The following is a 27567-nucleotide window of genomic DNA, read 5'->3' as shown; positions in this document are numbered from 1 at the left end:
TACCGCGTTTGGGGAGGCGTTGGGTGCCACAGCGGCGGGGGGCGAGAAAAAGCAATTTCTACAATCAAGTGCAACTCATCTATAGCCCCAACCCTGGAAGCTGCTGTCTTATTCCTGAAATGCTCCACTTCCATCACCCGCCTCGCCTGCCCGTTCTTTGATTCCATGCCACCTTCTCCTGCCACCTTGGCCTCCTTCCCTTTGGCTTCCTCTCCCACATCCACCCCCTTCCCTTCTTGCTATCGCTAAACTCAACGCCAGGCTTGGGGTTCTGCGCACCTCGCATCTCCCCCAAGTGCTTTTGATGCCCCACAGTTGTGGTTTGGAAAGGGCAAGAGACCCAGTCAACGGAAGGGAGAGGAGGGCCACTGTGTGTGAGAGAGAGAATGTCCAGGGTGAGGCGGACCAGGCCTTGGGGGCCAAATCCACCCTCCTGGGCCTCTCTCGCTGGCCCCTAAGACTCTCCCCTTGCCAGTTCTGCTCTATACCCCTCTTGAGTGCCTGGTGATGCCTCTTTTCTCGCCCGCACGTGGGCGCAGAGACCTCTGGCACCTGTGTGCCTGGAATGATGCCCAGCAGCACTGAGGCCCCACCCACCTCTGCCGCTGGCATCCCCCAGCCTGGCACGGGGCAGGCAAGAGCGAGGCCTCGGTCTCACGAGGGCTGCCCAGCCCTGAGCGATGTCCTGTCGAAGATGTGAGGTGTTGTGTGTGCGAACAGCATGCTTGTGCTGGGTATACAACTGTGCGTGTTTGACAGGGGAGGTTGAGCGGATGCAGAAAGCACCCGTACCCGCCGCTGAGTCTTCTCCAGAGTCCAGAGTCCGGCCTCGAGGTCTCCCCAACCTCCTCCTCCTTCTCCAAGTCCCCTCAAGTCCTCTCCAAAGCTCTCTGCTCAAGCGTCTCGTTCCATCCTGCCCGGAAATCCCACCCCCCAGGAAAGGATGGGGCTGCAGCACCCAGCCCCACTCAGCCGCAACCCTGGGTGCCCTCTGCTGGGCCCTGGCACAGGGCAACTGTGGCGTTGTCTCTGCCGCCCGAGGTCACCAGGTCGAGGGGTGGAGGCAGGAGGCCCTCGGGACGTCTTCCCTCACGGCGAAGTGCTGGCCGGAGTGTGGCCCCGTGGCGCCGTGGACAGCAGCTGGCTCTGCGAGGTCACGGGGCTGCTGTGGCTGTGGGCACTCGGGTTGCTGCCAGCAAGGCCAGACCTCCGGGCAAACAGCACACCTGTCGGGAGAAGAGAGGCCAAGGTTACAGCGGTTCCCATCTGCCGCAGAGGAGGTCCTTACACAAAACAAAATCCCTGAAACGAGAAATAATCGACTACAGAATTGAATTAAATAAAAATAAAAAATAAAAATAAGGAAAGCTTAACCTAGAATTCAACAAAGACTTAACGAGATGCCAGCTACAAAACTCGTTTCAGTGAACTAATCCGTTTCCTCAGAAGGAAATAAAGAAATTATAAACCTTAAATGATTTTAAGTGATATCAAACAAACTCAAGAGCAGGGCTAAAATGTTTTGAGTTTGCTGGAAATCATTTAAAATCATTTAAGGTTTATAATGTTCTCTTAAATAGGGCTATGTTTAAAACTTGTCATTGAGGTTTTCATACCTTTTTTGTAAACTCAAGGAAGCGTTTCAGCCCTGCTCTTGAGTTTGTTTGATATCACTTAAAATCATTTATCTGCCTGAATCTGCCGACATTAGGCTTCTACCTAAGAGATCACACCTGAAAAGCAGACAGGTAACTAGCAAATCTAGGGCACATTGGTGCCCAGTCACTGCCCAGAAGGCTCCTGCACTGCCCTCGTCCTCAGCTCAGTCTCTGCAAGCCATAAGGGCTAGAAACTTGACTTTTCGTATTATTTACAAAACGGAGAAAGGCAGGTTTCTGCCGGAGAGGCCGGACAAGCAGGCGAGCGCAGGAGGACCCCAGGTGAGCGTAACATGCCAGGGCACCCGAATCTGAGGGACATTCAGGTACAACTTGTCCAAAATTGCCAGCCGGGTGCCTGGCATTCTTCGCATGCATTCTTGCCCCTACCTGGGCAAAGGACAGTCTCTTGCACACCGCAGGCCCCGCGACTTCACAATGATGGATTTTATCGTAGCAAAGACATCGGGGTCGGAGGGAAAGGTCGTCAGCCGGGCCGCAGCTATAACTTATTGGATTTCCCGGCTGCAATTACACGGGTGAAGCAGCCCCCCCTTTCTATTTACCTGTGTAGACAACTCCATTTATTTCTATTGACATGTTGATACTGCTAATGCCATTGCTGGACAGGTTCAATGCAGCCTCCTGTCTGTCATCTGGAAGGGGAGAAGAAAATGCCAATAGAGGGTTTCGGGAGGGAGAGGTGGGGAAGATGGAGCCCAGAGCCAGCCCAGCACCACTTTGCACAACCCAAGCCCACCGTTTGACTGGCAGCTGCTCATCAAAGTGAGATGGGCTGGCAGCTCACAGCTCATTCCCTGCAGCAAAGCGGCTCAGAGACTCTTCTGCAAACCCAGAAGCCCTGGGTTCAAATCTCACCTCTGCCACTAAGTCAGCCTTACTCACCCATCTCAGAAGTTTCCCCCCCTTAATTTTTTAATTAACATATATAACACATACATATACAGTGGTACCTCGAGTTAAGTACTTAATTCGTTCCGGAGGTCCGTTCTTAACCTGAAACTGTTCTTAACCTGAAGCACCACTTTACCTAATGGGGCCTCCTGCTGCTGCCACGCCGCCGGAGCACAATTTCTCTTCTTATCTTGAAGCAAAGTTCTTAACCTGAAGCAGTATTTCGGGGTTAGTGGAGTCTGTAACCTGAAGCGTATGTAACCCGAGGTACCACTGTACAATTACACAATACACATACACAACACACTACCTTATTTTCATAACATAAAACATACCTAGGTAAAGGTAAAGGTAAAGGGACCCCTGGCCATGAGGTCCAGTCGTGGCCGACTCTGGGGTTGCGGCGCTCATCTCGCTTTACTGGCTGAGGGAGCCGGCGTACAGCTTCCGGGTCATGTGGCCAGCATGAGTAAGCCGCTTCTGGCGAACCAGAGCAGCGCACAGAAACGCCGTTTACCTTCCCACCAGAGCGGTACCTATTTATCCACTTGCACTCTGATGTGCTTTCAAACTGCTAGGTTGGCAGGAGCAGGGACCGAGCAACGGGAGCTCACCCCGTCGTGGGGATTCGAACCGCCGACCTTCTGATCAGCAAGTCCTAGGCTCTGTGGTTTAACCCACAGTGCCACCCACGTCCATAAAAACATACCTACATTACTCTATATAATACCTACCTATACTGGACATATCAACATACCTACACACCTACCCCACACCAAGTGACCTGACTTCCAGCCGTTCTTGTTACGCTACTTTATTTTTCCAACTGGCTTAAACACATTTCATTATTTCTTTAATCTCTTCTTATATCTTGACTTTACTCTCCTTTCACTCTAATCATTTTCTGGATTCACTCAGTATCTGTCAGAAATTCTACTTTTTCCACATAAATTTTGATGTATTCCTTAAAGATAGCCCACTCCTTATTCACTTTTTGTACCATATCGCCTCTTCTCCTCCCTGTTAGTTCGGCAACATGGAAGTATTCCGTCATTTTAGATAACCAGTCTGTTTTAGTTGGGACACTGCTGCTTTTCCAATTTTTGGCTGTCAATAACCTTGCCGCCGTAGTTGCATACATAAATATTGCTCTGACCGTTCTTTTTATTTCCTCTGACATAATTCCTAGGAGAAAGGATTCTGGTTTTTTCCCCAAATGAAAATCTAAACATCTTTTTCAGTTTGTTATAGATATTTTCCCAGAATCCCACTATCTCTTTGCATTCCCACCACATACGTAGAATGGTTCCTGCCTGATCTCAGAAGTTTTAAATCGTTGTCGTTCATTTTTCTCTGCAATAATTGTATAGTTTTGTCTTTTTGGTACAGTGGTACCTCAGGTTAAGTACTTATTCGTTCTGGAGGTCTGTTCTTAACCTGAAACTGTTCTTAACCTGAAGCACCACTTTAGCTAATGGGGCCTCCTGCTGCCACCGTGCCGCCGGAGCCCTATTTCTATTCTTATTCTGAAGCAAAGTTCTTAACTTGAAGCACTATTTCTGAGTTAGCAGAGTGTGTAACCTGAAGCATATGTAACCTGAAGCGTATGTAACCTGAGGTACCACTGTAAACCGCTTTGGGCAGGAGGTTTCCACAAGCAAGCGGTGGGTAAATTTTGTGATATAGGTAAATAAGGAAGTAATCTTTCTTCACCTACCATATGGGGGTAATACTGATCTACCTTGCACAATAATGGCTATGAAGCGCTTTGAAGAGGCTTGAAGTGTGATGCAAAAGGTAGCTTAACAACGGGAGCTGAGAATCCTCAAGAAACATCATTTTTGCAAAGTTGATTCTAGCATGTGTGCTCTGTTTTATAGATCCTTGCTGAAAGGAGTCTGTTTCTTGGATGAACGGACCCCCAGAATAACCTCCCCAGCACTGTCAGCGATGGCCCTGCTCTCCGGAAGCACAGTTCACTTCCACACTATCAAAATCACTGGCAAAATAAAGTGTGCAAGTTCCCTTCCTGCACAATTTCACCTGCTTTCTTAACTTACTAATTTCTCCACACCCGTTCCTACCCAGACACATTCACTGGGGTGCAGGTGCTTCTCCAAAGTCAAAGAATTCTACAATTGCAGAGTTGCGAGGAACCCCCAAAGGCCATCTAGTCCAACCCGCTGCAATGGAGGAATCTCAGCTCAAGAACTAGATGTCCCGGGGTCCCTTCAAACTCTACAACTCTATGATACTACAAGATCAGAAAAAAAGAAGCCTTTCTTGGTAGTTCTGCCGAAGTATTTTTTATTTTTTTGCTTGCAGAAGGGCCTTTTCTGTGACAGCCCCTAAGCTGTGGAACTGTAGAACACCAGATGTGTGTGTTTCTGTACAGTTTTCCACAAATGCTGAAGACGCACCCCCTCTACCTTGGCCCTTGACCCCCAAGAGGTGTGGAAAACCGTACAGGCCTAGGGCCCTCGTATGTATGGGACCGCCTCTCCCGGTCTGCCCCACGGAGGACCTTAAGGTCCATAAATAGCAACACCCTAGAGGTCCCGGGCCCTAAGCCTCAACCAGAGCCAGGGCCTTTTCAACTCTGGCCCCGGCCTGGTGGAATGCTGTCTCATGAGACCAGGGCCCTGCAGGATCTGATTTACTTCTGCAGGGCCTGTAAGACAGAGTTGTTCCGCCTGGCCTTTGGCTTGGAATCAACTTGATCCCCTTTCCCTCTTTCCTTTCTCCTTCTGTGATGGAACTCCTATTTGGGGACTTCCCTGGCTTTTTTCTGGCCCACGTAGGAGCAGTCTGGATAGTTGGCCTTGGTGAAGATTTGATGTTTTCATCCCCCAAAAAGTTTTTGATTCGAGTTCCTACTGAAATGAGGCTGCATTTTAATGCTGTATCTTAATCTTGTTTTTAAGTTGTATTTCAATCCATTGTTTTATACCTGGTGTCAGCCGCCCTGAGCCTGGTCTTGGCTGGGGAGGGCGGGGTATAAAAATTATTATTATTATTATTATTATTATTATTATTATTATTATTATTATTATTATTATTTATTATTATTTTCAGGGCCTGCTCTGGTGACAGCAATCTGCTTTTCCAATTCTTGCAACCATCCCTGGAACGTGCTGCTGGAGACCAGATAATACAATGGATATGACGACAGCTACAGATCCCAGTCACCTCTGGACCATAGCTGTCAACCTTCCCTTTTTTTGCGGGAAATTCCCTTATTCCAGCGCCGTTTCCCACTGCTATCGCGGATTGCTATCCCGGGACAGGTGAGGCTGCTGATCCCTTATTTTCAAATCTGAAAGTTGACAGCTATGCTCTGGACACTGCCCTCTCTGGCTGTGCTGCCCCAGAGAATCCTGGGAACTGTAGTTTGGGGAGAGGTTCCCGAGACGTGTCATCCTCCTGGCACAAAACTACACTTCCCAGAGTTCCCTGGGAAGAGCAGGGGTTTGCGGACACCCTTTGCGACCCAGACACGCAAGGAATGGCTCTCACCTCCACGGTTGTTGATCTTGATGTTGACCGGGAACTGCGACGCCATGGCCAGGAGGTTCTGCTGGAAGGCGTGCTGTACCAGGCGCTGCTGCTCCTCGGCCACCAGGGCCATCTTCTTCTCGGGGGGCTCGCCCCCCTCCAGCTTCTCCCGCAGCTGCTCCAGGGCGGCCGCCTGAGACGCAGCCGCTTGCGCAGCCACCAAATGGTGCCCGGCTAAGCTGACGGGGATGGCCAGGCGGCCGGGGACCGCGGAGGAAAGGATGCTCTCCTCTGGAGGGGAGAAAAGAGAGGGGGGAGGAATTGCAGAGCGGAGGAATAGCGAGGGACCCCCAAAGGCCATCCAGTCCAACCCCTGCAATACAAGGATGACCTAACCTGGGGAGAAAACAGCAAAGACCTGAGCACAGCAGAGGTTATATTTTCTGAGAATCCTCCAGAAAAACAATCTCTCAAAGGACCTGTTGATGGCATTTTACCATTGTACTGTTGAGAGTGTATTAACTTATGGTCTGTGTGTGTGGTTTTGGAGCTGCACAGCCAGGGGGAAAACAATGCTGACCAGGGTTGTAAAGACTGCGGAGAGAATAATTGGGTGCACTCTTCCCATCTTGCAACAAATCTACGCTTCCAGGTGTCAAAAGAAAGCTGCAGAGATAGCGCAGGATAGTGGACACCCCGGAAATGATCTCTTTCAGCTTCTGCCTTCTGGAAGAAGGTACAGGGTTATTAAGACTAGGCCTAGGCGCCTGAGAAACAGTTTCTAGCCAAATGCGATTTTGGTTTTCAACACAGTGGAAGGTAGTCTCTATGGGAATATATTGTATGTAATTATGGGGTACCAGAGTGGTTCCACTCCTTCCTCCTGGGCTGTGTTCAGAAAGTGGTGGGGGGGGATGAGTGTTCAGACCCCGGGGCTCTCACTTGTGGGGTGCCTCAGGGTTCCGTCCTCTCCCCCATGCTTTTCAACATCTACATGCAGCCGCTGGGAGAGATCATCAGGGGGTTTGGGCTGGGTGTCCATCAATATGCAGATGATACCCAGCTCTACCTCTTTTTCAAATCAGAGCCAGTGAAGGCAGTGAAGGTCCTGTGTGAGTGTCTGGAGGCGGTTGGAAGGTGGATGGTGGCCAACAGATTGAGGTTGAATCCTGACAAGACAGAAGTACTGTTTTGGGGGGACAGGGGGTGGGCAGGTGTGGAGGACTCCCTGACCCTGAATAGGGTAACTGTGCCCCTGAAGGACCAGGTGCGCAGCCTGGGAGCCATTCTAGACTCACAGCTGTCCATGGAGGTGCCGGTCAATTCTGTGTCCAGGGCAGCTGTCTATCAGCTCCATCTGGTATGCAGGATGAGACCCTCCCTGCCTGCAGACTGTCTCACCAGAGTGGTGCATGCTCTGGTTATCTCCCACTTGTACTGCAATACGCTCTACGTGGGGCTACCTTTGAAGGTGACCCGGAAACTACAACTAATCCAGAATGCGGCAGCTAGAATGGTGACTGGGAGCGGCCGCCGAGACCATATAACACCGGTCTTGAAAGACCTACACAGGCTCCCAGTACGTTTCCAAGCACAATTCAAAGTGTTGGTGCTGACCTTGAAAGCCCTAAACGGCCTCAGCCCAGTATACCTGAAGGAGCGTCTCCATCCCCATCATTCTGCCTGGACACTGAGGTCCAGCGCTGAGGGTCTTCTGCTGGTTCCCTCACTGCGAGAAGTCAAGTTACAGGGAATCAGGCAGAGGGCCTTCTCGGTAGTGGCACCCACCCTGTGGAACGCCCTCCCATCAGATGTCAAAGAGAACAACAACTACCAGACTTTTAGAAGACATCTGAAGGCAGCCCTGTTTAGGGAAGCTTTTAATGTTTAATAGGTTATTGTATTTTAGTGTTCTGTTGGAAGCCGCCCAGAGTGGCTGAGGAAACCCAGCCAGATGGGTGGGGTATAAATAATATATTATATTATATTATATTATATTATATTATATTATATTATATTATATTATATTATATTATATTATATTATATTATATTATATTATATTATATTATATTATATTATATTACCATATCATATCATATCATATTATAGATGGGAAAATATGGTAAATCACCTTTTTTGACACCTGGGAATTTCAGTCGGAGTTATCCACAACTGTCTCACCTTTCTTGATGGTGTGCACCTGGTTGATCTGGCTGCAGTTGTGCGCAGAGATGGTGAGGGAGGGCAGCGGTATCTTGGGCGAGGCCAGGACCCCCGGCGTCCCCACCGGAGAGTAGTTGAAGAGCGTGGTCCCAAAGGCTTGCCGTCTCCCTTCCCTCCGGTTGCTGTCAATGGCGGCCTGCAGTTCACCGGGGGAGCTGAGCGCCCGCTTCTCACACTCGTAGGGATAGAGGTATTTCATGTACCTGGCATGTGGAGGGAGGCAGAAAGGGAGAGAGGAAGCGCGGGGTAGTGGTTAGAGTGCCAGGGTCGCGGTTGCCAAACTTGCTTCAGGCAACCCCCTCCCCTCGGTTTCATAAACTCACCCCCAACTCACCCACTACCCACTAAGGAAGTCAGATTATCCTCCACAAGAGACAGGGCCTTCTCAGTGGTGTCTCAGTTCTGGAGGAATACTCTGTCCCATGAGACCAGGGCCCTGCAGGATTTAACTTCCTTCCGCAGGGCCTGTAAGACAGAGCTATTCTGCCTGGCCTTTAATTTGAATTCAGCCTGATCTTTTATTCTCTTTCCTTCCCTCCCAGTCCCCTTTTTATGAAGATTACCCGCTCTGGGATCCCACAGCTAATTCCGCCCATGTCTCCTCGCTGGCCCAAATAGGACTAATTCAGCCAGCTAGCCCTGGGGATCATCTAATGTTTATTGGATGGATTTTCCCCCTAAATTGATTTCTGAATTCTGAATTTATTTTTATTCACGTTTTATACCGTATTTTATGCTGGTTTTTTTGTAGCATCAATTAAGTGTTTTAAATTTGTTGTTAGCCGCCCTGAGCCCGGTTTTCTGAACCAGGAAGGGCGGGGTATAAATAAAAAATTATTATTATTATTATTATTATTACCCTATTCAGAATTGTTCAGAACAGCGATTTTCATGACACGCTAAATAACACCATAGAAAGCAAACCAGACGTTTCTTCAAGATCCAATTAAAGCTGTTCCATTTAATTAATTCAAGCAAACGGATGGATTTTGATTTAGCGATACCAGCTTTTCAGAGTCATTTGCACCTCCAGAGCCCCCTGGCCTCTTCGCGGGAAAGCAAGCCACTCACTGTGTACGGAGGGTGAAAGCAGCGCTGGTGATGGAGGTGGGCAGGTTGAGGCCTTTGGTGATCTCGCGCCAGATCTTCTTGTTGATGACTTCCACCAGGCCCCCTTTCTCGGTCACCAGCCGGTAGAGGGTGTAGAGGTCCAGGACCTGCTTGGCCATGATCGGGATCCGGTTCACGGGAGTCCCTGGGGAGAGAGGAAATTCAAGGTTGCCAAATGTTAATACAGTGGTGCCTCGCAAGACGAAATTAATTCGTTCCGCGAATCTCTTCGTCTTGCGTTTTTTTCGTCTTGCGAAGCACCCCTATTAACGGCTTAGCGGATTAGCGCTATTAGCGGCTTAGCAGCTATTAGCGGCTTAGCGGCTATTAGCAGCTTAGAAAAAGGGGGGGGGAGGGAAAAAACTCGCAAGACTCACAAGACTCGCAAGACGTTTTCATCTTGCGAAGCAAGCCCATAGGGAAATTCGTCTTGCGAAGCGCCACGGAAAACCCTTTCATCTAGCGAGTTTTTCGTCTTGCAAGGCATTCGTCTTGCGGGGCACCACTGTAGTGGAATTGTAAAATAGTTAAAAATTACTGGGAAATGATATATAATGAAATGGAAAAAACAATGTTTAAGATCACCTTTGTTAAAAGCCCAGAAGCCGTTTGGTTAGGAATTTTAGGTCTCAAGATCTGCCAAAGGGAAAACAAGAACTTTTTATGTATGCTACATCCACGCATAGCTGTCAAAATTCCCTTTTCTTGCGAGGAATCCTATTCGGAATAAGGGCATTTCCCTTTTAAAAAGGGAAACTTTGACAGCTATGCATCCACGGCAAGGATGCTATTGGCACAAAAATGGAAAAGCGATAAAACACCAACCAATGAAGAATGGAAAGAAAAGCTTATGGAATACTCTGAAATGGCAAAACTAACTGAAAAACTTTGACATAAGGACCAAAAAAATACTTCAAGGAAGATTGGGAACCATTTACAGCTTACCTACAGAAATGAAATATACTCGGAGTCGAGAGTGGATTTCATGCTCTTTATTCAGCTCATAGTGATGAGGAGGAATGGAAGTTCCCCCAGAATGTCTGCTTTATATACATTATTTACACAATGGGCCCCATGTGATTGGCTAATTCCGGGATTCACCTGTAGGCCAATCAGGTTGCGGATTCATAGAATCATAGAATCCTAGAGTTGGAAGAGACCACAAGGACCACCGAGTCCAACCCCCTGCCAAGCAGGAAACACCATCAGAGCACTCCTGACATATGGTTTTCAGGCCTCTGCTTAAAGACCTCCAAAGAAGGAGACTCCACCACACTCCTTGGCAGCAAATTCCACTGTCGAACAGCTCTTACTGTCAGGAAGTTCTTCCTAATGTTTAGGTGGAATCTTCTTTCTTGTAGTTTGGAACCATTGCTCCGTGTCCGCTTCTCTGGAGCAGCAGAAAAGAACCTTTCTCCCTCCTCTATGTGACATCCTTTTATATATTTGAACATGGCTATCATACCACCCCTTAACCTCCTCTTCTCCAGGCTAAACATGCCCAGCTCCCTTAGCCGTTCCTCATAAGGCATCGTTTCCAGGCCTTTGACCATTTTGGTTGCCCTCCTCTGGACACCTTCCAGTTTGTCAGTGTCCTTCTTGAACTGTGGTGCCCAGAACTGGACACAGTGCTCCAGGTGAGGTCTGACCAGAGCAGAATACAGTGGCACTATTACTTCCCTTGATCTAGATGCCATACTCCTATTGATGCAGCCCAGAATTGCACTGGCTTTTTTAGCTGCCGCGTCACACTGTTGGCTCATGGACAAGTTTGTGGTCAACCAAGACTCCTAGATCCTTTTCACATGTACTGCTCTCAAGCCAGGTGTCACCCATCTTGTATTCACTTCCACCTGGAGCTGGATTGGGTGGCTCCTGCGGACCAATCATACTACTACATTGTTCTAGGACCAATCAGACTGCTGCATTCTGGACCCTATTGTTCTAGGACCAATCAGACTGCTGCTTTTTGGATCCTATTCAACTCAGTACATAACAAGAAACAATGCAAAGAAATGGACTCATTTGCAGGTTTTGAGTAATCACTTACAATTCAGGGCCCCATTACCTTCAGGAGCTGAGGGCCTCATCAAACCTAAATCCGGCCCTGAGTGGGACCGACTCCCTCGAAAGGGGCTGGACTCTCCTTCATTGGAGATTTTTTAAACAGAGGTTAGGGGGCTCAGCTGTGAGTTTGGCATTAAAGGTGTCAGACTAGATCACAATCAGGGTCGCTTCTAACTCTACAATTCTATGGTTTTATGAAGATATCAGTGGTTTGGACTGGGTCTTCAGTGCTCAACACAACCCTTTTCCCATTCGGCTAATCAGAATAAATTGTGCAGGATTATATCTATGAATGATGGAAGGAGGCAAGGTTTCGGCTCATGCAAAAATGTCTTTTCCATGATCAGTGCAGGCTGAAGAACATAGAATAGAATCATAGAATCATAGAATCCTAGAGTTGGAAGAGACCACAAGGGCCATCGAGTCCAACCCCCTGCCAAGCAGGAAACACCATCAGAGCACTCCTGACATATGGTTGTCAAGCCTCTGCTTAAAGACCTCCAAAGAAGGAGACTCCACCACACTCCTTGGCAGCAAATTCCACTGTCAAACAGCTCTTACTGTCAGGAAGTTCTTCCCAATGTTTAGGTGGAATCTTCTTTCTTGTAGTTTGGATCCATTGCTCCGTGTCCGCTTCTCTGGAGCAGCAGAAAACAACCTTTCTCCCTCCTCTAAATATTTCTTATTAAATAATTTTGGCTATCGCGGTATATGCCCAAGTATATGTAAAACCCCCAGATAAAGGTCACGCTATAAATTAAGAACTTAGAAAAAGCTGTCCTGTTTTATTGAGCCCACTTGGTTCTGTGGCAAAGAAGTCTTTTGTGACGTAGGATTGATTCTCTCCAGCAGAGGGAGACAAAACCAGAGGGAAAAGGCTATAAAAAATTTAAAACATCAGAGTTCAGGTTAGAAATGCAGGATTTAGAAAGACGCAGATTAACCTTTGAGATAAACTGCCTAGCACAGAGGTCAGCTGGTCAGGAATGAGGGCGCTTCCAAAGAAAAACTGAAGATAAAACACAGATTGATGAGGCTGAAATAGCAAAAACCTGGAGTGGAGCTCTATTCCTGCCTCGACATCCATTACTTGACTCTGGACTTCGCGGATTCTTCACAGAGTGCAAGAATTAAAACGGAGTAACCATTTCCGTGCAGCCACTTGTGATGGATATAATAGTGTTGTGTGAACTGCATTAAAACAGACAGCTCACCCTCACTCCCAAAATTTACCTGCATGTGGTTCCATTCTTTACCTGCATTCAGGAAAACATGTAAAGAAAAATTCTTATGGATCTAGACAGCTTTTACGGCTGTCTGCAACAGGGACAGCAGCAATTCTTTAGCTGTGATTCGGGGTTGAGCTAGATGACCTTTGATGACCCTTCCAACACCACAGCTCTGGGATTCTTCAAAAAAATGTTTCCCACACGTTCTGTGGCAAGAAAAGCTGGGTTCTATGCCCCGACAATTTCCATTGATACGCCTAACTTTGATCCTTTTAAAAATCATTTTGCATGCTTTATTTAGCAGTGTGGAGTCCTTGTGCTCATCTGTTCATTAATGCTTTTGATACGGTAGGGCATGAATTTAAGGAATCAAGGGGAAGGTGGCCTGAAAAACCACTGATCTAGCCCCATATCGCCCACAGTGATGACAGGACTTGAACTCAGGACCTCCCACCCACAAGGCACATGCTCTGCCACTGAGCCACGGAAAGTATCTTATAATAATAATAATAATAATAATAATAATAATAATAATAATAATAATGTTTATTTATACCCTGCCCTCCCCAGCCAGAGCCAGGCTCAGGGCGGCTAACACCAGTAAAATTACAGTAAAAACATAATAGGGGGGGGGAAAAACAATTTAAAATACAGGTTAAAATGCAATTTAAAATGCAGCCTCATTTTAAAAGTAGCTGATAGATCAAGACCATAAGGGGAGGGAAACATAGGGGTCAGACTGAGTCCAAACCAAAGGCCAGGAGGAACAGCCCTGTCTTGCAGGCCCTGCGGAAAGATGTCAAGTCCCGCAGGGCCCTGGTCTCTTGGGACAGAGCGTTCCACCAAGTCAGGGCCAGTGCTAAAAAGGCCCTGGCCCTAGTTGAGACCAATCTAACCACCTTGCGACCTGGGACCTCCAAAATGTTGTCATTTGTGGACCTTAAGGTCCTCCGCAGAGCATACCAGGAGAGGCGATCCCGTCGGTACGAGGGTCCTGGGCTGTATAGGGCTTTAAAGGTCAAAACCAGCACCTTAAACCTGACCCTGTACTCCACCAGGAGCCAGTGCAGCTGGTTTAGCACTGGGTGAATGTGATCCCCTGGCAAGGACCCCGTGAGGAGCCTCGCCGCGGCATTCTGCACCTGCTGGAGTTTCTGGGTCAGCTTCAAGGGCAGCCCCACGTAGAGCGAGTTACAATAATCAAACCTGGAGGTGACCATCGCATGGATCACTGTGGCCAGATCAGGGCGAGAAAGGTAAGGGACCAACTGCTTAAGAAGAAGAGTTTGGATTTGATATCCCGCCTTTCACTCCCTTTAAGGAGTCTCAAAGCGGCTAACATTCTCCTTTCCCTTCCTCCCCCACAACAAACACTCTGTGAGGTGAGTGGGGCTGAGAGACTTCAGAGAAGTGTGACTGGCCCAAGGTCACCCAGCAGCTGCAGGTGGAGGAGCGGGGAAGCGAACCCGGTTCCCCAGATTACGAGACTACCGCTCTTAACCACTACACCACACTGGCTCTCAAAACTGGCTCTTAAAACAGCAGAGATGGAAAAATGCCCCACATTCCCAGAAAATGACTTCTGCAAGAGTGCCCACGTTCCAGTGCGGGTGTGCATTGATTAGATTAGGTGGCTTCCCGCTATCTTGACACAACAGTGTTTCGTGTCAGGATTTGAATGCAGAGCTAGAACTAGACCAATCAGGGATGGCGGGTACGTGCCCAAACAAATGTCCCAGGGCCTACTGCACCAGTTTTCCTCCACAAAGGGGCACTTGCTGCTGTTGTGCTCTGGCATGCAGGTTGCATCTTTCCTTCGTCTCCTCCTCCTCTTGGTCTACTTTGCTAATTACTCACCTGCCCTCTGCGGCCCAAGCTACATGCTGCATTATCAGCTTATAAAATTGTCAGCTTGTCAGAAAGCTTGTTAATCTCGTTCCGGCTCCCTCTGGAAATGTTTTACGATAATCGCTTCCGTTCTTGACAGAGCTGTTTCTATTAAGGGGCACCGGCGGCAAGACGCGGCCAGCGTCCCAGAGGAAGAGGGGGCACCACAGACAGAGTAAGGAGCTTCTGGGCAGGAGGGTCTTTGCTCTCCAGCCTGACCAGTCCCGAAACCTATGGATTTTGAGCCGGTCGCTGGACCGCACCGTTTAGCTAAAAGCCCAAATTACAGGGACTCTCCAGACTGGTGGTTTTCCAGCCGTTTTTCGCAACATGTCACTGGTGCAGTGATCGTGCACCTGTGGCGAATTTATACTGGACTGTCCACGCATCAGCCGTCTTTATTAGTCGTTCTGTGTTGCTTGCCCTGTGTGCATCATTGCCATCTGGAGGGATGTTCCTACGCTACACTGCAGCAAAAGCAGGATCAGCAACAATAACCCAGAACATCTGTGGTATAAAGAGTTACAGGATTTCACCAGCTCCTGCCAACCTAGCAGTTCGAAAGCACACCAGTGCAAGTAGATAAATAGGTACCACTGTGGCAGGAAGGTAAACAGCGTTTCCGAGTGTTCTGAATTCCGTCATGGTGTTCCGTCGTGCCAGAATGGTTTAGTTCTGCTGGCCACACAACCCGGAAAGCTGTCTGTGGACAAACGCCGGCTCCCTCGGTCCTTTACCTTTTAACCTTATTAAAGGTAAAGGGACCCCTGACCATTAGGTCCAGTCGTGGCCGACTCTGGGGTTGCGGCGCTCATCTCACTTTACTGGCTGAGGGAGCCGGCGTACAGCTTCCGGGTCATGTGGCCAGCATGACTAAGCCGCTTCTGGTGAACCAGAGCAGCACACGGAAACGCATTTTACCTTTCCGCTGGAGCGGTACCTATTTATCTACTTGCACTTTGACGTGCTTTCGAACTGCTGGGTTGGCAGGAGCAGGGACCAAGCAACAAGAGCTCACCCCGTCGTGGGGATTCAAACCGCTGACCTTCTGATCGGCAAGTCCTAGTCTCTGTGGTTTAACCCACAGCACCACCCGCGTCCCTTGATTTTACCTTATTATGCATTGCTTATTATAACGAACCACATTTATAGGCCTGCTTTAGCTTCTTACATCGGATGGGCATTATATTTTGTGTGGGCGCTTGGTTGTTCATAATCCTGCACAATAAACTGGCCTTTAGACGAAGAATATGGCAAACATGGGACGCGGGTGGCGCTGTGGGTAAAACCTCAGTGCCTAGGACTTGCTGATCGTAAGGTTGGCGGTTCGAATCCCCGCGGCAGGGTGAGCTCCCGTCATTCGGTCCCAGCTCCTGCCCACCTAGCAGTTCGAAAGCACCCCTAAGTGCAAGTGGATAAATAGGTACCGCTTTATAGCGGGAAGGTAAACGGCGTTTCTGTGTGCAGCACTGGTGCTGGCTCGCCAGTTGCAGCTTCTTCACGCTGGCCACGTGACCCAGAAGTGTCTTCGGACGGCACCGGCTCCCAGCCTCTTGAGCGAGATGAGCGCGCAACCCTAGAGTCGGTCACGACTGGCCCGTACGGGCAGGGGTACCTTTACCTTTACCTTTACCCTTTATGGCAAACATGTCTTGAACAAAACAAAAAATTCCTTCCAGTAGCACCTTAAAGACCAACTAAGTTAGTTCTAGGTATGAGCTTTCGTGTGCATGCACACTTCTTCAGATCCTTCTTCAGATTCTTTGTGCATGCACACGAAAGCTCATACCTAGAGCTAACTTAGTTGGTCTTTAAGGTGCTACTGGAAGGAATTTTTTGTTTTGACTATGTCTTGAACAGAAACTATATGAACAAGCCACTGTGACAACAGGGTGGTGAGCAAATTGGACTCCCTTCTTGTGCTCTTATTGGGCTTCAGGTTCCCAAACGAGGGGCTGGTGCCAGGATGGACTTCTCAGGTTGGCAGCCGAGTCGAAAGTGGTCTTTGCCCTTTGCCAAGTGGGGAGCCAGGTATTGAACCGGGCTCCTTCCTTCCTTCCTATGGTAGAGTTTCTGCTCTGCCCCTGAGCTGCGAGTCCTCACCAAGGGCTCATCATCACCCAAGAGAAAACGGAGGGGGAGCCCAGGCTCCCCAAACCTGCCCAGGGCCCTGAAAGCAGGACCGTAAGCGGCTTCGGCCGGTGAGGCCTGCACGAGTTTCCCAGCATGCTCCCTGCCCGCAGGCCTGGCTCACCATCTAAACTGAAATCAATTCCAATAACCCCGAGGCATCGACAGCCCTTCACAGCACGTCCAGGTCTAATTAACAGCCTTTTGGGTCACCCGGACCAGAGGGCGCGGCGGCACAGCGTCTCCTCCAGCACCTGCTGCCCGCAAAGTGGGAAGGGGGGTGGAGAGGGGGGCATTCCGCTGGGCCTTGCGGACGAGGAAGTCCTGCCATGACTTCTTCCCATTGCCCCCCCCCGAAAGAGCAGGAGACCCCCCAACCCCACAGTCAGGAGGGGCTCCTCCATCGCTGGCCGATGGGCCGCAATCTCTCCTCGCCGTGACCTTCCCTCGCTGATCTCTGCGGCTTTGCACAGCTGCTGTGGTTTCAAAGGGAGCTCAGCGCCGAAATAAGCGTCTGGGGGCGAGAGGCTGGGAGGGCTGAGTGCAATGCAACCCGACCCCCCTCACTGGGGGTGTTATATATGGGGCTGTGCCCAGTGTGGCTCTGCATTAGAGGAAGAACGTACAGCAAGGTATCCCCGCTGCAAAGAAATGCAGGGTCCCGCATGATGTAGCAAACGCATCTCAAAAAGGACAGTGGCGGAGCTGAACATGGTGCAGAACAGGGGGAAGGGACCTGGGGCCTAAGGAAATGCTTTCTGAGGGGGAAACAGCCCGTCCCATGTTTTATTGTATTTTTAGTATTTTGTTGGAAGCCGCTCAGAGCGGCTGGGGAAACCCAGCCAGATGGGTGGGGTATAACTACAATGGTACCTCTGGTTGCGAACGGGATCCGTTCCAGAGTCCCGTCCGCAACATGAGCAGAGCGCGCGCAGGTCACAATTTGCCACATCTGCGCATGCGCGTCATGTCATTTTGCGCGTCTGCGCATGGGTAAGTGTCGAAGCCCAGAAGTAAACCTTTCCGGTACTTCCAGGTCGCCGTGAGACACAACCAGAAAAAACGTATCATGAAGCAAACGCAAAAGGTATGACTGTACTTTTCCATGTATAAGACTGGGAGGTTTTTACTTTAAATTATGGTTAAAAATCTGGGGGCGTCTTATACACAGATAGTGCATATGCCCATTTTCTAAATTTGGGGTCCCCAAAAGTAGGGGTTATCTTATACATTGGGGCGCCTTATACACGGAAAAATATGGTAATAAATTATTATTGTTGTTGTTGTTATCATCATCACCATCATCATTATTACAGTACCCAGCATCTGAAGGATCTTTTGCATTGCAACTTCTGCACCAAAACTCTACAATCCTATGGTTCTACATCATGTTCCAAAGGATGGTGGGCCATAGTAAGAACCAAGAACTTCTAAGAGGCTGCAGAGGAGGACAAACCGAGGCAAATCTCCGTTGCACCAGGATGGGTGGAAAGTCTCGTTCCAGCTATCTGCCCACTCTGTTCGCCATGGCCAGCCAGGACACTATGGCTGAGTCATTCGAATCCAGAGCAGGAGGAGATGGAGAGTGGAAACAGCTGCGGCCAACTGACCCGCCTCACAGCCCACAGACCAGGTGCCAGCTGGGCAATTGCAGGTGGGCAATCCCAAAGGTAAAGCAGCGTGCCCTTTGGTGTCTCCCCCTTAGAGGCACAGTAAGTGTGGGAGATTGACAGCCAAACCTAACAAATGCATGTTCTTGCAAATCAGCATGAGAAGGGCGCTAAGTCTGCAGAGCTGTGTTGTTGACACCCGGACCATAGAAGCACAACTGGCAGAGAGGGCTTTGTGTGATGTCATTTCCCTTCCTCTCCTAGAGAGGAAGGAGCATAGACGACTTCCTGTTCCTCTCTTTCTTTTCTTGTGGCCAGCCATGAAGGGACACATGCCCTGGGTTTGCTCCTGGCACATAACGAAAGCTGTTGCTACCATAAATGTAAGTATTTTGCCTGCATAGTTTTTACTCCTACCACTGCTGCAAACCAATGCACGATTATAGCAGGAAGAGAGGCAGCAGAACAAAGGAAAACAGGAGGGATGGAGGAGGCACTTTGAATAACAACCCCATCTGGCCAGTGGAACTCATTGCCACAGGATTTCTCCTGCATTGCAGGGGTTGGACTAGATGGCCTTTGGGATCCCTCCCAACCATACAGTTCTGAGATTCTGTTGTTGGTGGTGTTTAGTCGTTTAGTCGTGTCCGACTCTTCGTGACCCCATGGACCAGAGCACGCCAGGCACTCCTGTCTTCCACTGCCTTCCAAAGTTTGGTCAAACTCATGTTGGCAGCTTCGAGAACACTGTCCCACCATCTCATCCTCCGTTGTCCCCTTCTCCTTGTGCCCTCCATCTTTCCCAACATCAGGGTCTTTTCCAGGGAGTCTTCTCTTCTCACGAGGTGGCCAACGTCTTGGAGCCTCAGCTTCAGGATCCGTCCTTCCAGTGAGCACACAGGGCTAATTTCCTTCAGAATGGATGCATTTGATCTTCTTGCAGTCCATGGGACTCTCAAGAGTCTCCTCCAGCAGCAGAATTCAAAAGCATCAATTCTTCAGCGATCAGCCTTCTTTATGGTCCAGCTCTCGCTTCCATACATCACGACTGGGAAAGCCATAGCTTTAACTATAGGATGTTCCAAAAGCAGAAGCAAAAATAGCTTCAGAAAAGCATTCAATGGGGAATACTTTGCTTATCAGTTACCTTTTCCTGATGGCACTTGAGGCAAGATGGAGGGGGGGAGAGAGAGATACTGGGGTGGATCCTCTGCCCCCAGCATCAGTCCCCCCCCCATAAGCCCAACAAGCAGGGATCCGTCTGGCATTCCCTGTGCAAGCAGTGGGGTCCTGTTGGGCAGGGCACCATGGAAGCAGCTGCCAGCCCCTGACACACAGGCAGAGAAAAGCTCTTTATTTATGCCCTTCCTTTCTTCTGGGTGGCCGTGAATGGGAGCTATCGAAAAGCCATCCATTTGCAGCCGAGAGGCCGCCAGGGTATCGCCGCTCAACTCAAACGCGTCCGTCACTCAGCGCTGCTTTCTCGCCCCCTTAATTTATGACCCTGATATTGGCTGGGCTGCTCCTCATAAGCCTGAAAAGCCTGGCGCCTTCATTCTTTTCAACCAGCTCATTTCACTTGTTTCGTCTCTCCTTGGTCAGGAGGGGAGGGAGTGTGTGTGTGTTCTGGGGCGGTGCAATTCTCCCTTCTGCCTTCCGTCCATCCGCAAGGCAAGTTATCTCCCTGTGCAATAATCCGACTCCCGGAACTTTCTGAAAACCCAGAAGCATCTCAAACGCAGGAGAGCTTCTGCAAGTCAGGGTAGACAATGCTGAGCTAAATGGACAAACTGGTCTCCATTTATTTATTCTATAAATATAGAGAGTCTTATATTTAAGCATTCCTCCCATGACTCACTTCTCCTTCTAGTTGGGCTATACAGTGGTACCTCGGGTTACATACGCTTCATGTTACAGGTGCTTCAGGTTACAGACTCTGATAACCCAGAAATAGTACTTCAGGTTAAGAACTTTGCTTCAGGATGAGAACAGAAATCGTGCTCCAGCGGCAAGGCAGCAGCAGGAGGCCCCATTAGCTAAAGTGGCGCTTCAGGTTAAGAACAGTTTCAGGTTAAGAACGGACCTCCGGAACGAATTAAGTACTTAACCTGAGGTACCACTGTACCAGGGTTCAGCAAACTTTTTCAGCAGGGGGCCAGTCCAGTGTCCCTCAGACCTTGGGGGGGCTGGACTATATTTTGAAAAAGAGTAATGAACGAATTTTTATGCTCCACAATTAACCCAGAGATGCATTTTAAATAAAAGCACACATTCTACTCATGTAAAAGCACGCTGATTCCTGGACCATCCGTGGACCGGATTTAGAAGGCGATTGGGCCGGATCCAGCCCCTGGGCCTTAGTTTGCTTATCCATGGGCTATACAGATGCCGCTTAAAATCCTGGCTATATGCTACAGCATCTCTGTAATTTGTTTTCTTATACTGACTATGCACAGAGCCTGGTACGGTTATTGTTTGCATGGTTGTTTGTTAGTTTGGACATAGGTTTATGAAAAAAAATATTACAAGAAAAGGGGGGAAAAGACAACGATGAATAGGGCAAGCTTCTGAACTTAAAACCCCTAAACAGCCTCAGCCCAGTATACCTGAAGGAGCATCTCCACCCCCATCATTCAGCCCAGATACTGAGGTCCAGCTCCAAGGGCCTTCTGGTGGTTCCCTCCCTGCGAGAAGCCAAGTTACAGGGAACCAGACCGAGGGCCTTCTCGGTTGTGGCACCTGCCTTGTGGAACGCCCTCCCATCAGATGTCAAGGGAATAAACCACTATCTGACTTTTAGAAGACATCTGAAGGCAGCCCTGTCTAGGGAAGTTTTTCATGATTGATATTTTATCGTGTTTTTAATATTCTGTTGGGAGCCGCCAAGAGTGGCTGGGGAGGCCCAGCCAAATGTGCAGGGTATAAGTAATAAATTATTATTATTATTATTATTATTACTACTACTACTACTACCTTTTAACTTCCCTCCTGAATCCATCAGAAGAATCAGATGGGGAAGAGGCAAGTGTATCTGGAGACGCAAATCACAGCCCAACTTCAGATCAGCCCCCAAAGGCCCCAAACTTCTTCGTTTCCAGTCGTTCTAAGTCCTGTCGTTTCCTGCTGAAGTCCTGAAACTTTTCACTCTACAAGCACTCAGTGGGTTTCCCCCCATTTTTGCTGTGCTGTAGCAGGGGTGACCACGTGCTAGAGGTGACAGACAATTTTGTCTACCTGGGTACCACCCTAACCGGTAACCTCTCCATCGATCCTGAGCTGGACAAGCGTATTGGCAAGGCAGCTACGCCAATGCCTCTCCTCTCCAAAAGGGTTGGGAGAAGGTGATGCTAACGGCCAATACCAAGATGGAGGTCTACCAGGCTTGTGTGTTGAGCATGCTGATTTATGGAACTGAGTCATGGGCAACCACCGGGAGCGTCGCCTCAATGCGCTTTCTGTGCCTAGAAAACACGAGGCGAAATGTGGATGAGCCCTGAGCTGCAGAAGAAGATCCTGCTGGATCAGACCATCCTGTTCTCACAGTGGCTGAACAGCTGCCCCAAAGGGAAACCAGCAACCGGGTGATCTGAGCACAAGAGCCCTTCTCTTGTGGTTTCCAGCAACTGGTATTCAGACGCATCACTGCCTCCAACTGTGGAGGGCAGAGGAGAGCCATCCTGGTTGGTAGGCACTGATAGCCTTGAATTTGTGTAATCCTCTTTTATTTATTTTTTTAAAAATAATATTTATTAAAATTTCAATGAGAAAAAGATTACAGAAATGATAAAAAGAAAAAAGAAAAAATACGAATTACAGAAAAAATAAAAAGAGTTTAAAATAAATCCCTCTTTCTATATCTTACAATTCTTTTACTTATTTTCATGACTTCCTCACACCTCCCTTTTTTGTATTCCAGTTCAGATAATTAATTCAGCAAATCCTTACAATCTTTGTTTTATCTTATTTCTTAATCCATTTTTACATATTCCTATTCAACCTTATTACTAAAAACACTTTGTTTCATTCCAACGTCATTTTAACATTCAAAAATTTTACAGTGCTTATGTAAATAATCTTTAAATTTCTTCCAATCTTCTTCCACCAACTCTTCTCCCTGGTCTCAGATTCTGCCAGTCATTTCCGCCAATTCCATATAGTCCATCACCTTCATCTGCCATTCTTCCAGGGTGGGTAGATCTTGTGTCTTCCAGTACTTTGCAATAAGTATTCTTGCTGCTGTTGTGGCATACATAAAGAAAGTTCTATCCTTCTTTGGCACCAATTGGCCGACCATGCCCAGGAGAAAGGCCTCTGGTTTCTTCAAGAAGGTATACTTAAATACTTTTTTCAATTCATTATAGATCATCTCCCAGAAAGCCTTAATCCTTGGGCACATCCACCAAAGGTGAAAGAATGTACCTTCATTTTCTTTGCATTTCCAGCACTTATTATTGGGCAAATGATATATTTTTGCAAGCTTGACTGGTGTCATGTACCACCTGTATATCATTTTCATAATATTCTCTCTTAAGGCATTACATGCCGTAAATTTCATACCTGTGGTCCACAACTGTTCCCAGTCAGCAAACATAATGTTATGTCCAACATCTTGTGCCCATTTAATCATTGCAGATTTCACCGTTTCATCCTGAGTATTCCATTTCAACAGCAAGTTATACATTCTTGATAATATCTTAGTTTTGGGTTCTAACAATTCTGTTTCCAATTTTGATTTTTCCACCTGGAAGCCAATTTTTTTGTCCAGATTATAGGCCTCCCTTATTTGAAAATAATGAAGCCAGTCTCGCACTTTATCTTTTAGTTTCTCAAAACTCTGCAATTTCAGTTTATCACCCTCCTGTTCCAAAATCTCCCATGTGTAATCCTCTTTTAGAATCATCCATGGCAGGTGGCCACCCAAACTCTGCTTTAAAATCTCCAAGGAAGGAGAGCCCACCACTGTTGAATGAGCTCTTCTCACCAGGAAGTTCTTCCTGAGAACCTCCTTGCTTCTGACTCGAAGCCATGGGTTCGAGTCCTACCCTCCAGAGCAGGAGAAAACAAGCTTCTTCCCTCTTCCATGTGGCCCCCATATATTTGAAGATGGCTCTCCTTTCTCCTCTCAGTCTCTTCTTGTCCAGTCCATGCCACTGTCCCAGCTCAGAAGTTCTTCCTGACGTTTAGCCAGCATCTCATCGCACAGAGCAGGATTTAGTCAACACGCTGCTCTCTGGATCTTGAGACTCCAGCTCCCATCAGCCCTCCGCGCTCTCCATGCTGCCTGGGGCTGATGGGGGTTGGAGTCCAACGACATCTTGAAGGCATCACGTGGGCACTGCCCTCAAAGAAGAAGCCAAAATAGACATACAGTCATACCTCGGGTTACAGATGCTTCAGGTCGCGCGATTTCAGGTTACGCACCGCGCCGAACCCGGAAGTACCGGAATGGGTTATTTTCGGGTTTCGACAGATGTGCATGTACAGAAGCACTAAATCATGCCTTGCGCATGCGCAGAAGCGCTGAATCACGACCCGCGCATACACAGACGTGGCGCTGCTGGTTGCAAATGTGCTTCCTGCATGGATCACGTTTGCAATCCGAGCATCCACTGTAAGGTAAAGGGACCCCTGACCGTTAGGTCCAGTCATGGCCAACTCTGGGGTTGCGGCACTCATCTCACTTTATTGGCCGAGGGAGCCAGCGTACAGTTTCTGGGTCATGTGGCCAGCATGACTGAGCCGCTTCTGGCGAAGCAGAGCAGTGCACGGAAACGCCGTTTACCTTCCTGCTGGAGTGGTACCTATTGATCTACTTGCACTTTGATGTGCTTTCGAACTGCTAGGTGGGCAGGAGCAGGGACAGAGCAACGGGAGCTCACCCCATCAGGGGGATTCGAACCGCCAACCTTCTGACTGGCAAGTCCTAGGCTCTGTCCACTGTATTTAATCCCAAATTCAACTGCAAGTCTTCCTCCTTTGGCAGGCGCAACCGGTGGCTCAATGGTCCTCATCACTCCTACCTCTGTCCCCTTTTGCGAGGCCCTAATGGAGACGCAGATCGCTCGGGGAGATTAGCCTCCTTGTCCAAGGGACCGGCCGGCAGATTAATGCCAACCGGGAAGCCACAAGACGCGTGTTATTTATGCCCCACACCCCCGGGATCGATGCTGTGTGGGCAGAGCGGGGGGAGCTCAGACTCCTGGGCTCTTATCTCCCCACTGTGGATTTATGGGCATCGACCGACCCGCCCTAGAGAAGCCGCCACCCTCCGCGGGATTCGATTCCACAGCCCTGATGGCAGGAGCCTCACAAAGGACCCTGATACAGATGTACAGCCAGGGGAGAATGGCTGTTAATTAGCACCCTTATCTCAGCCAGGAGAGAGCCAGTTAATTAGCTGGGAGAGAATAATGAGGCCGGCGCTCAGTGGAGGCGCCATGAATCTCGTGTCAGATGGAGGGGGGGTCCGGGGTGGAGGGGCTTTGTCACCATCACCGGGGGGGGGGCTCGCTGGCAGCACCTCCGTTCCTGGCTGGCAGGAGGACCACGTTCCTTCTTCGAAAGAGGCAGCAGGTGGGTCTGCTTAGGGTCTAACCGATCCCCATTTAAGGCTTGGAAAAAGTCCCGTCCACCCCCAAGTCGAGAAACATCTAGGATTTTCATTTGCTTCCTGTTTTCGTTGCGTGTTTTTTAAATGGGAGGAAGTTGCAGCCTCTTTTCCTCGCAGCATGCAACATGGCTCGCTTCTTTGAGCCACCTGTAGGAAATTTTGTGTGCTCAGCATTCGGGGCTGGCAGCTGCGTGAGATCTCAAGAAGGCAGGGATGAGGGACGCTCATGAGACAGGGGTATGGAGGAAGTCAGGTTGGATTCCCTGCAGACTCCAAAAAGGAATTGAAAAGAGTCGTGGCTGCTGTGATAATGTTGGAGCTGGAGCCATGCAAATAGGGGTGAGTCCAGCTCTGGCTTGCTGTCACTGCCTTGAATGGAAGGAGTGGCGAGAACAGGTTGAAATATGGAGGCAAAACTGTCTTATGACAGCGCTGAGTGAGATGGATCAATGCTCTGACTCAGGTGAAGGCAGCATCCTATGGGCAGGAGAACATCTAGGTATGCGCTGCGCTGTATTCATATAACTGTAGAGCTGGAAGGGACCCTAGGGTCATCTAGTCTGACCCCCTGCAATGCGGGAATCTCAGCTAAAGCATCCAGAACAGAGGGCCATTCAAGCTCTGCTTAAAAACCTCAAAGGAAGGAGATTCCACCACACAGTCCAACAGTTCTTACTGCCAAAAAGTTCTTCCTGATGTTTAGTTGCAATTGCCTGTCTTGGAACTGGAAGCCATGAGTTCAATTCCTACCTTCCAGGGTGTGAGGGACTCAGTCTCGGTCTCAGAACCAGAGGAGTCTCAGTCTGCCCCGAATCCTTTGCCTCAGGCATCGCCTGAACCTAGTCTGGGGCCTGATCCTGAAGAGTCCCAGTCTGCACAGGTTTCCCTGCAACAAACACCAGCTGGGCCGAGTCAGGGGCTTGATCCTGCCCTGGCTCCAGATGTGGGGATGACCTCGTTGTCTCCAGCTGGGCCATCACTTACAGCTGCTCCACTACTGGTTTGGTCAGGGGAGGCTGAGGCGGTCCCTGGGTCTAGTCACCCACAGACATCTCCCGAGCTGCAGAGACTCAGGTCTGAGAGAAGGAGAGACCTGAGTACTCGCAGGAGGAGTGCTCGCCTTCGGGTGAGACAGGGAGGTGAGTCGCCAGGGGATCAGGACTGGCCGCTACCCCTACAAAGATCAAAGACTGTTGGACCCCGCCCCAGGTTGCGGGAGCAACGTTGCTGTTTGTCAGATCCTGCCTGAGATCCTGTACCCGTCCTTGCCTGGTTTCCTGCCTCGTGTCCTGCCTTGGCCCTGTTGGACTGACTCCTAGCGGGACCTTCGCATTCTGGATTGGACCTGGACCGCGTTTCTCAGGTTACCCCCGGGCCCGGCACACAGAGCAGGAGAAAACAAGTTTATTCCCTCTTCCATGGGATAGCCTTTCAGATATTTGAAAACAGCTTTCAAATCTTGTCTCAGTCTCCTCTTCTCCAGGCTAAACAGAACCAGCTCCTTCAACCGTTCCTCATCAGGCTTGCTTTCCAAGCCCTATGCCCATAGAATTATGGAATTGTAAAGTTGGAAGAGACCTAAGAGTCATCTTAGTTGAAGATGCTGGAATCTTCAACTAAGCCATTTATGGCAGGGATAGAATTTTCTGAGCATCGCAATGTCCAGCTTATCTGTCTGCACAAGTTTTTCATCTTTCCATCTTGTTCCTTGATCTCAACGACAAGAGAGTTATTTATGCTCAGGAACACTCTTGCTTTTAAAGGTGATTCCTGATTTTCAGGGCAGGACCCTGGAAGCAGAAGAGGGTGGGACACAGGGCTGCCTTCAGACCACGGCGTTCCCCCCCAGCCGTGGAGCCAAGCACGGGGTTCTGGCGGCGCTTGACAGACAGCGGCTCCCGCATTGGAAATCGGTGCCGGGTTTTGTTATCGGGGTCAGGCGGGATAAATAGGAAGCTCCAGCAATTGAGGCGATTTGATAAATGCTTTAACCTCTGACCCCGTCCTCCCAATCCCCCATCGAGCCGCGGAGCCATTTTCAAAAGGCTCCCCGGCCGCAGCCCTCGCCGTCCGGAGGCTGCCATCAATTAGAGCCCTTTGCCAGAATCTGGATTAATGAACATGCCGCTCGATAGGAAATAAAACCCCAGGCAGAGGTTAATGTTGCGCTAATTAACTGGGAGGGGGAGGCTGGGAATGGGGGGGGGGGAGAGAGAGAGAGGAAAAAATGGACACGCACACAAGGCAGGAATTGTTTAAAGAAAGAAGCTTTTGGAGAAAGATGCTTTGCAGGCTTGACTTGGCATCCCAGAGAGAATCACGGGGTGGAAGCGAAAGATTGATTTATCTCCCAGTTACCAAATGAGTCCAGGCCAGAATGGAGATTTGACCCTGTGGCTGTCCGGACTTCATTCTGCCTCTCTATGCGCTCTTTGTGGGGCTCCCTCGGGAGACAAGCCGGAAGCTTCCGTCGGTTCAAAATGTAGTTGCCAGAGTCTCCGCCGCAGGTGTTGGATTATGGTTATTTATTAAATTTGTATACCACCCATCCGAAGACCACGGGGCAGTTCACAACATTGATGAGGTCATATTTCATTGATCTTATTTACACTGGCGACTCAATGCCACTGC

General features: G+C 49.1%; 1 protein-coding gene across 1 annotated transcript in view; it reads right to left on the bottom strand.

The window, feature by feature from the left end:
* Positions 1–251: 251 nt before the first annotated feature.
* ARID3C (AT-rich interaction domain 3C) overlaps positions 252–27567 on the bottom strand; it is a 119509-nt gene continuing 92193 nt past the window's right edge. Inside the window, exons 4-8 of the mRNA XM_081881523.1 lie at positions 9365–9548; positions 8252–8496; positions 6090–6359; positions 2225–2314; positions 252–1226 (exon numbers count right to left, since the gene is read on the bottom strand). Coding sequence (XP_081737649.1) covers positions 1090–1226; positions 2225–2314; positions 6090–6359; positions 8252–8496; positions 9365–9548 — 926 coding nt within the window. The 3' untranslated portion in view covers positions 252–1089. The remainder of the gene's footprint in view (positions 1227–2224; positions 2315–6089; positions 6360–8251; positions 8497–9364; positions 9549–27567) is intronic.

This window comes from Podarcis erhardii (genome assembly GCF_964252035.2).
Source record: "Podarcis erhardii genome assembly, chromosome: 11".
Taxonomy (NCBI): domain Eukaryota; kingdom Metazoa; phylum Chordata; class Lepidosauria; order Squamata; family Lacertidae; genus Podarcis; species Podarcis erhardii.
Note: the sequence above shows the minus strand (reverse complement) of the source record. Positions and strands in the feature narration are given on the sequence as shown.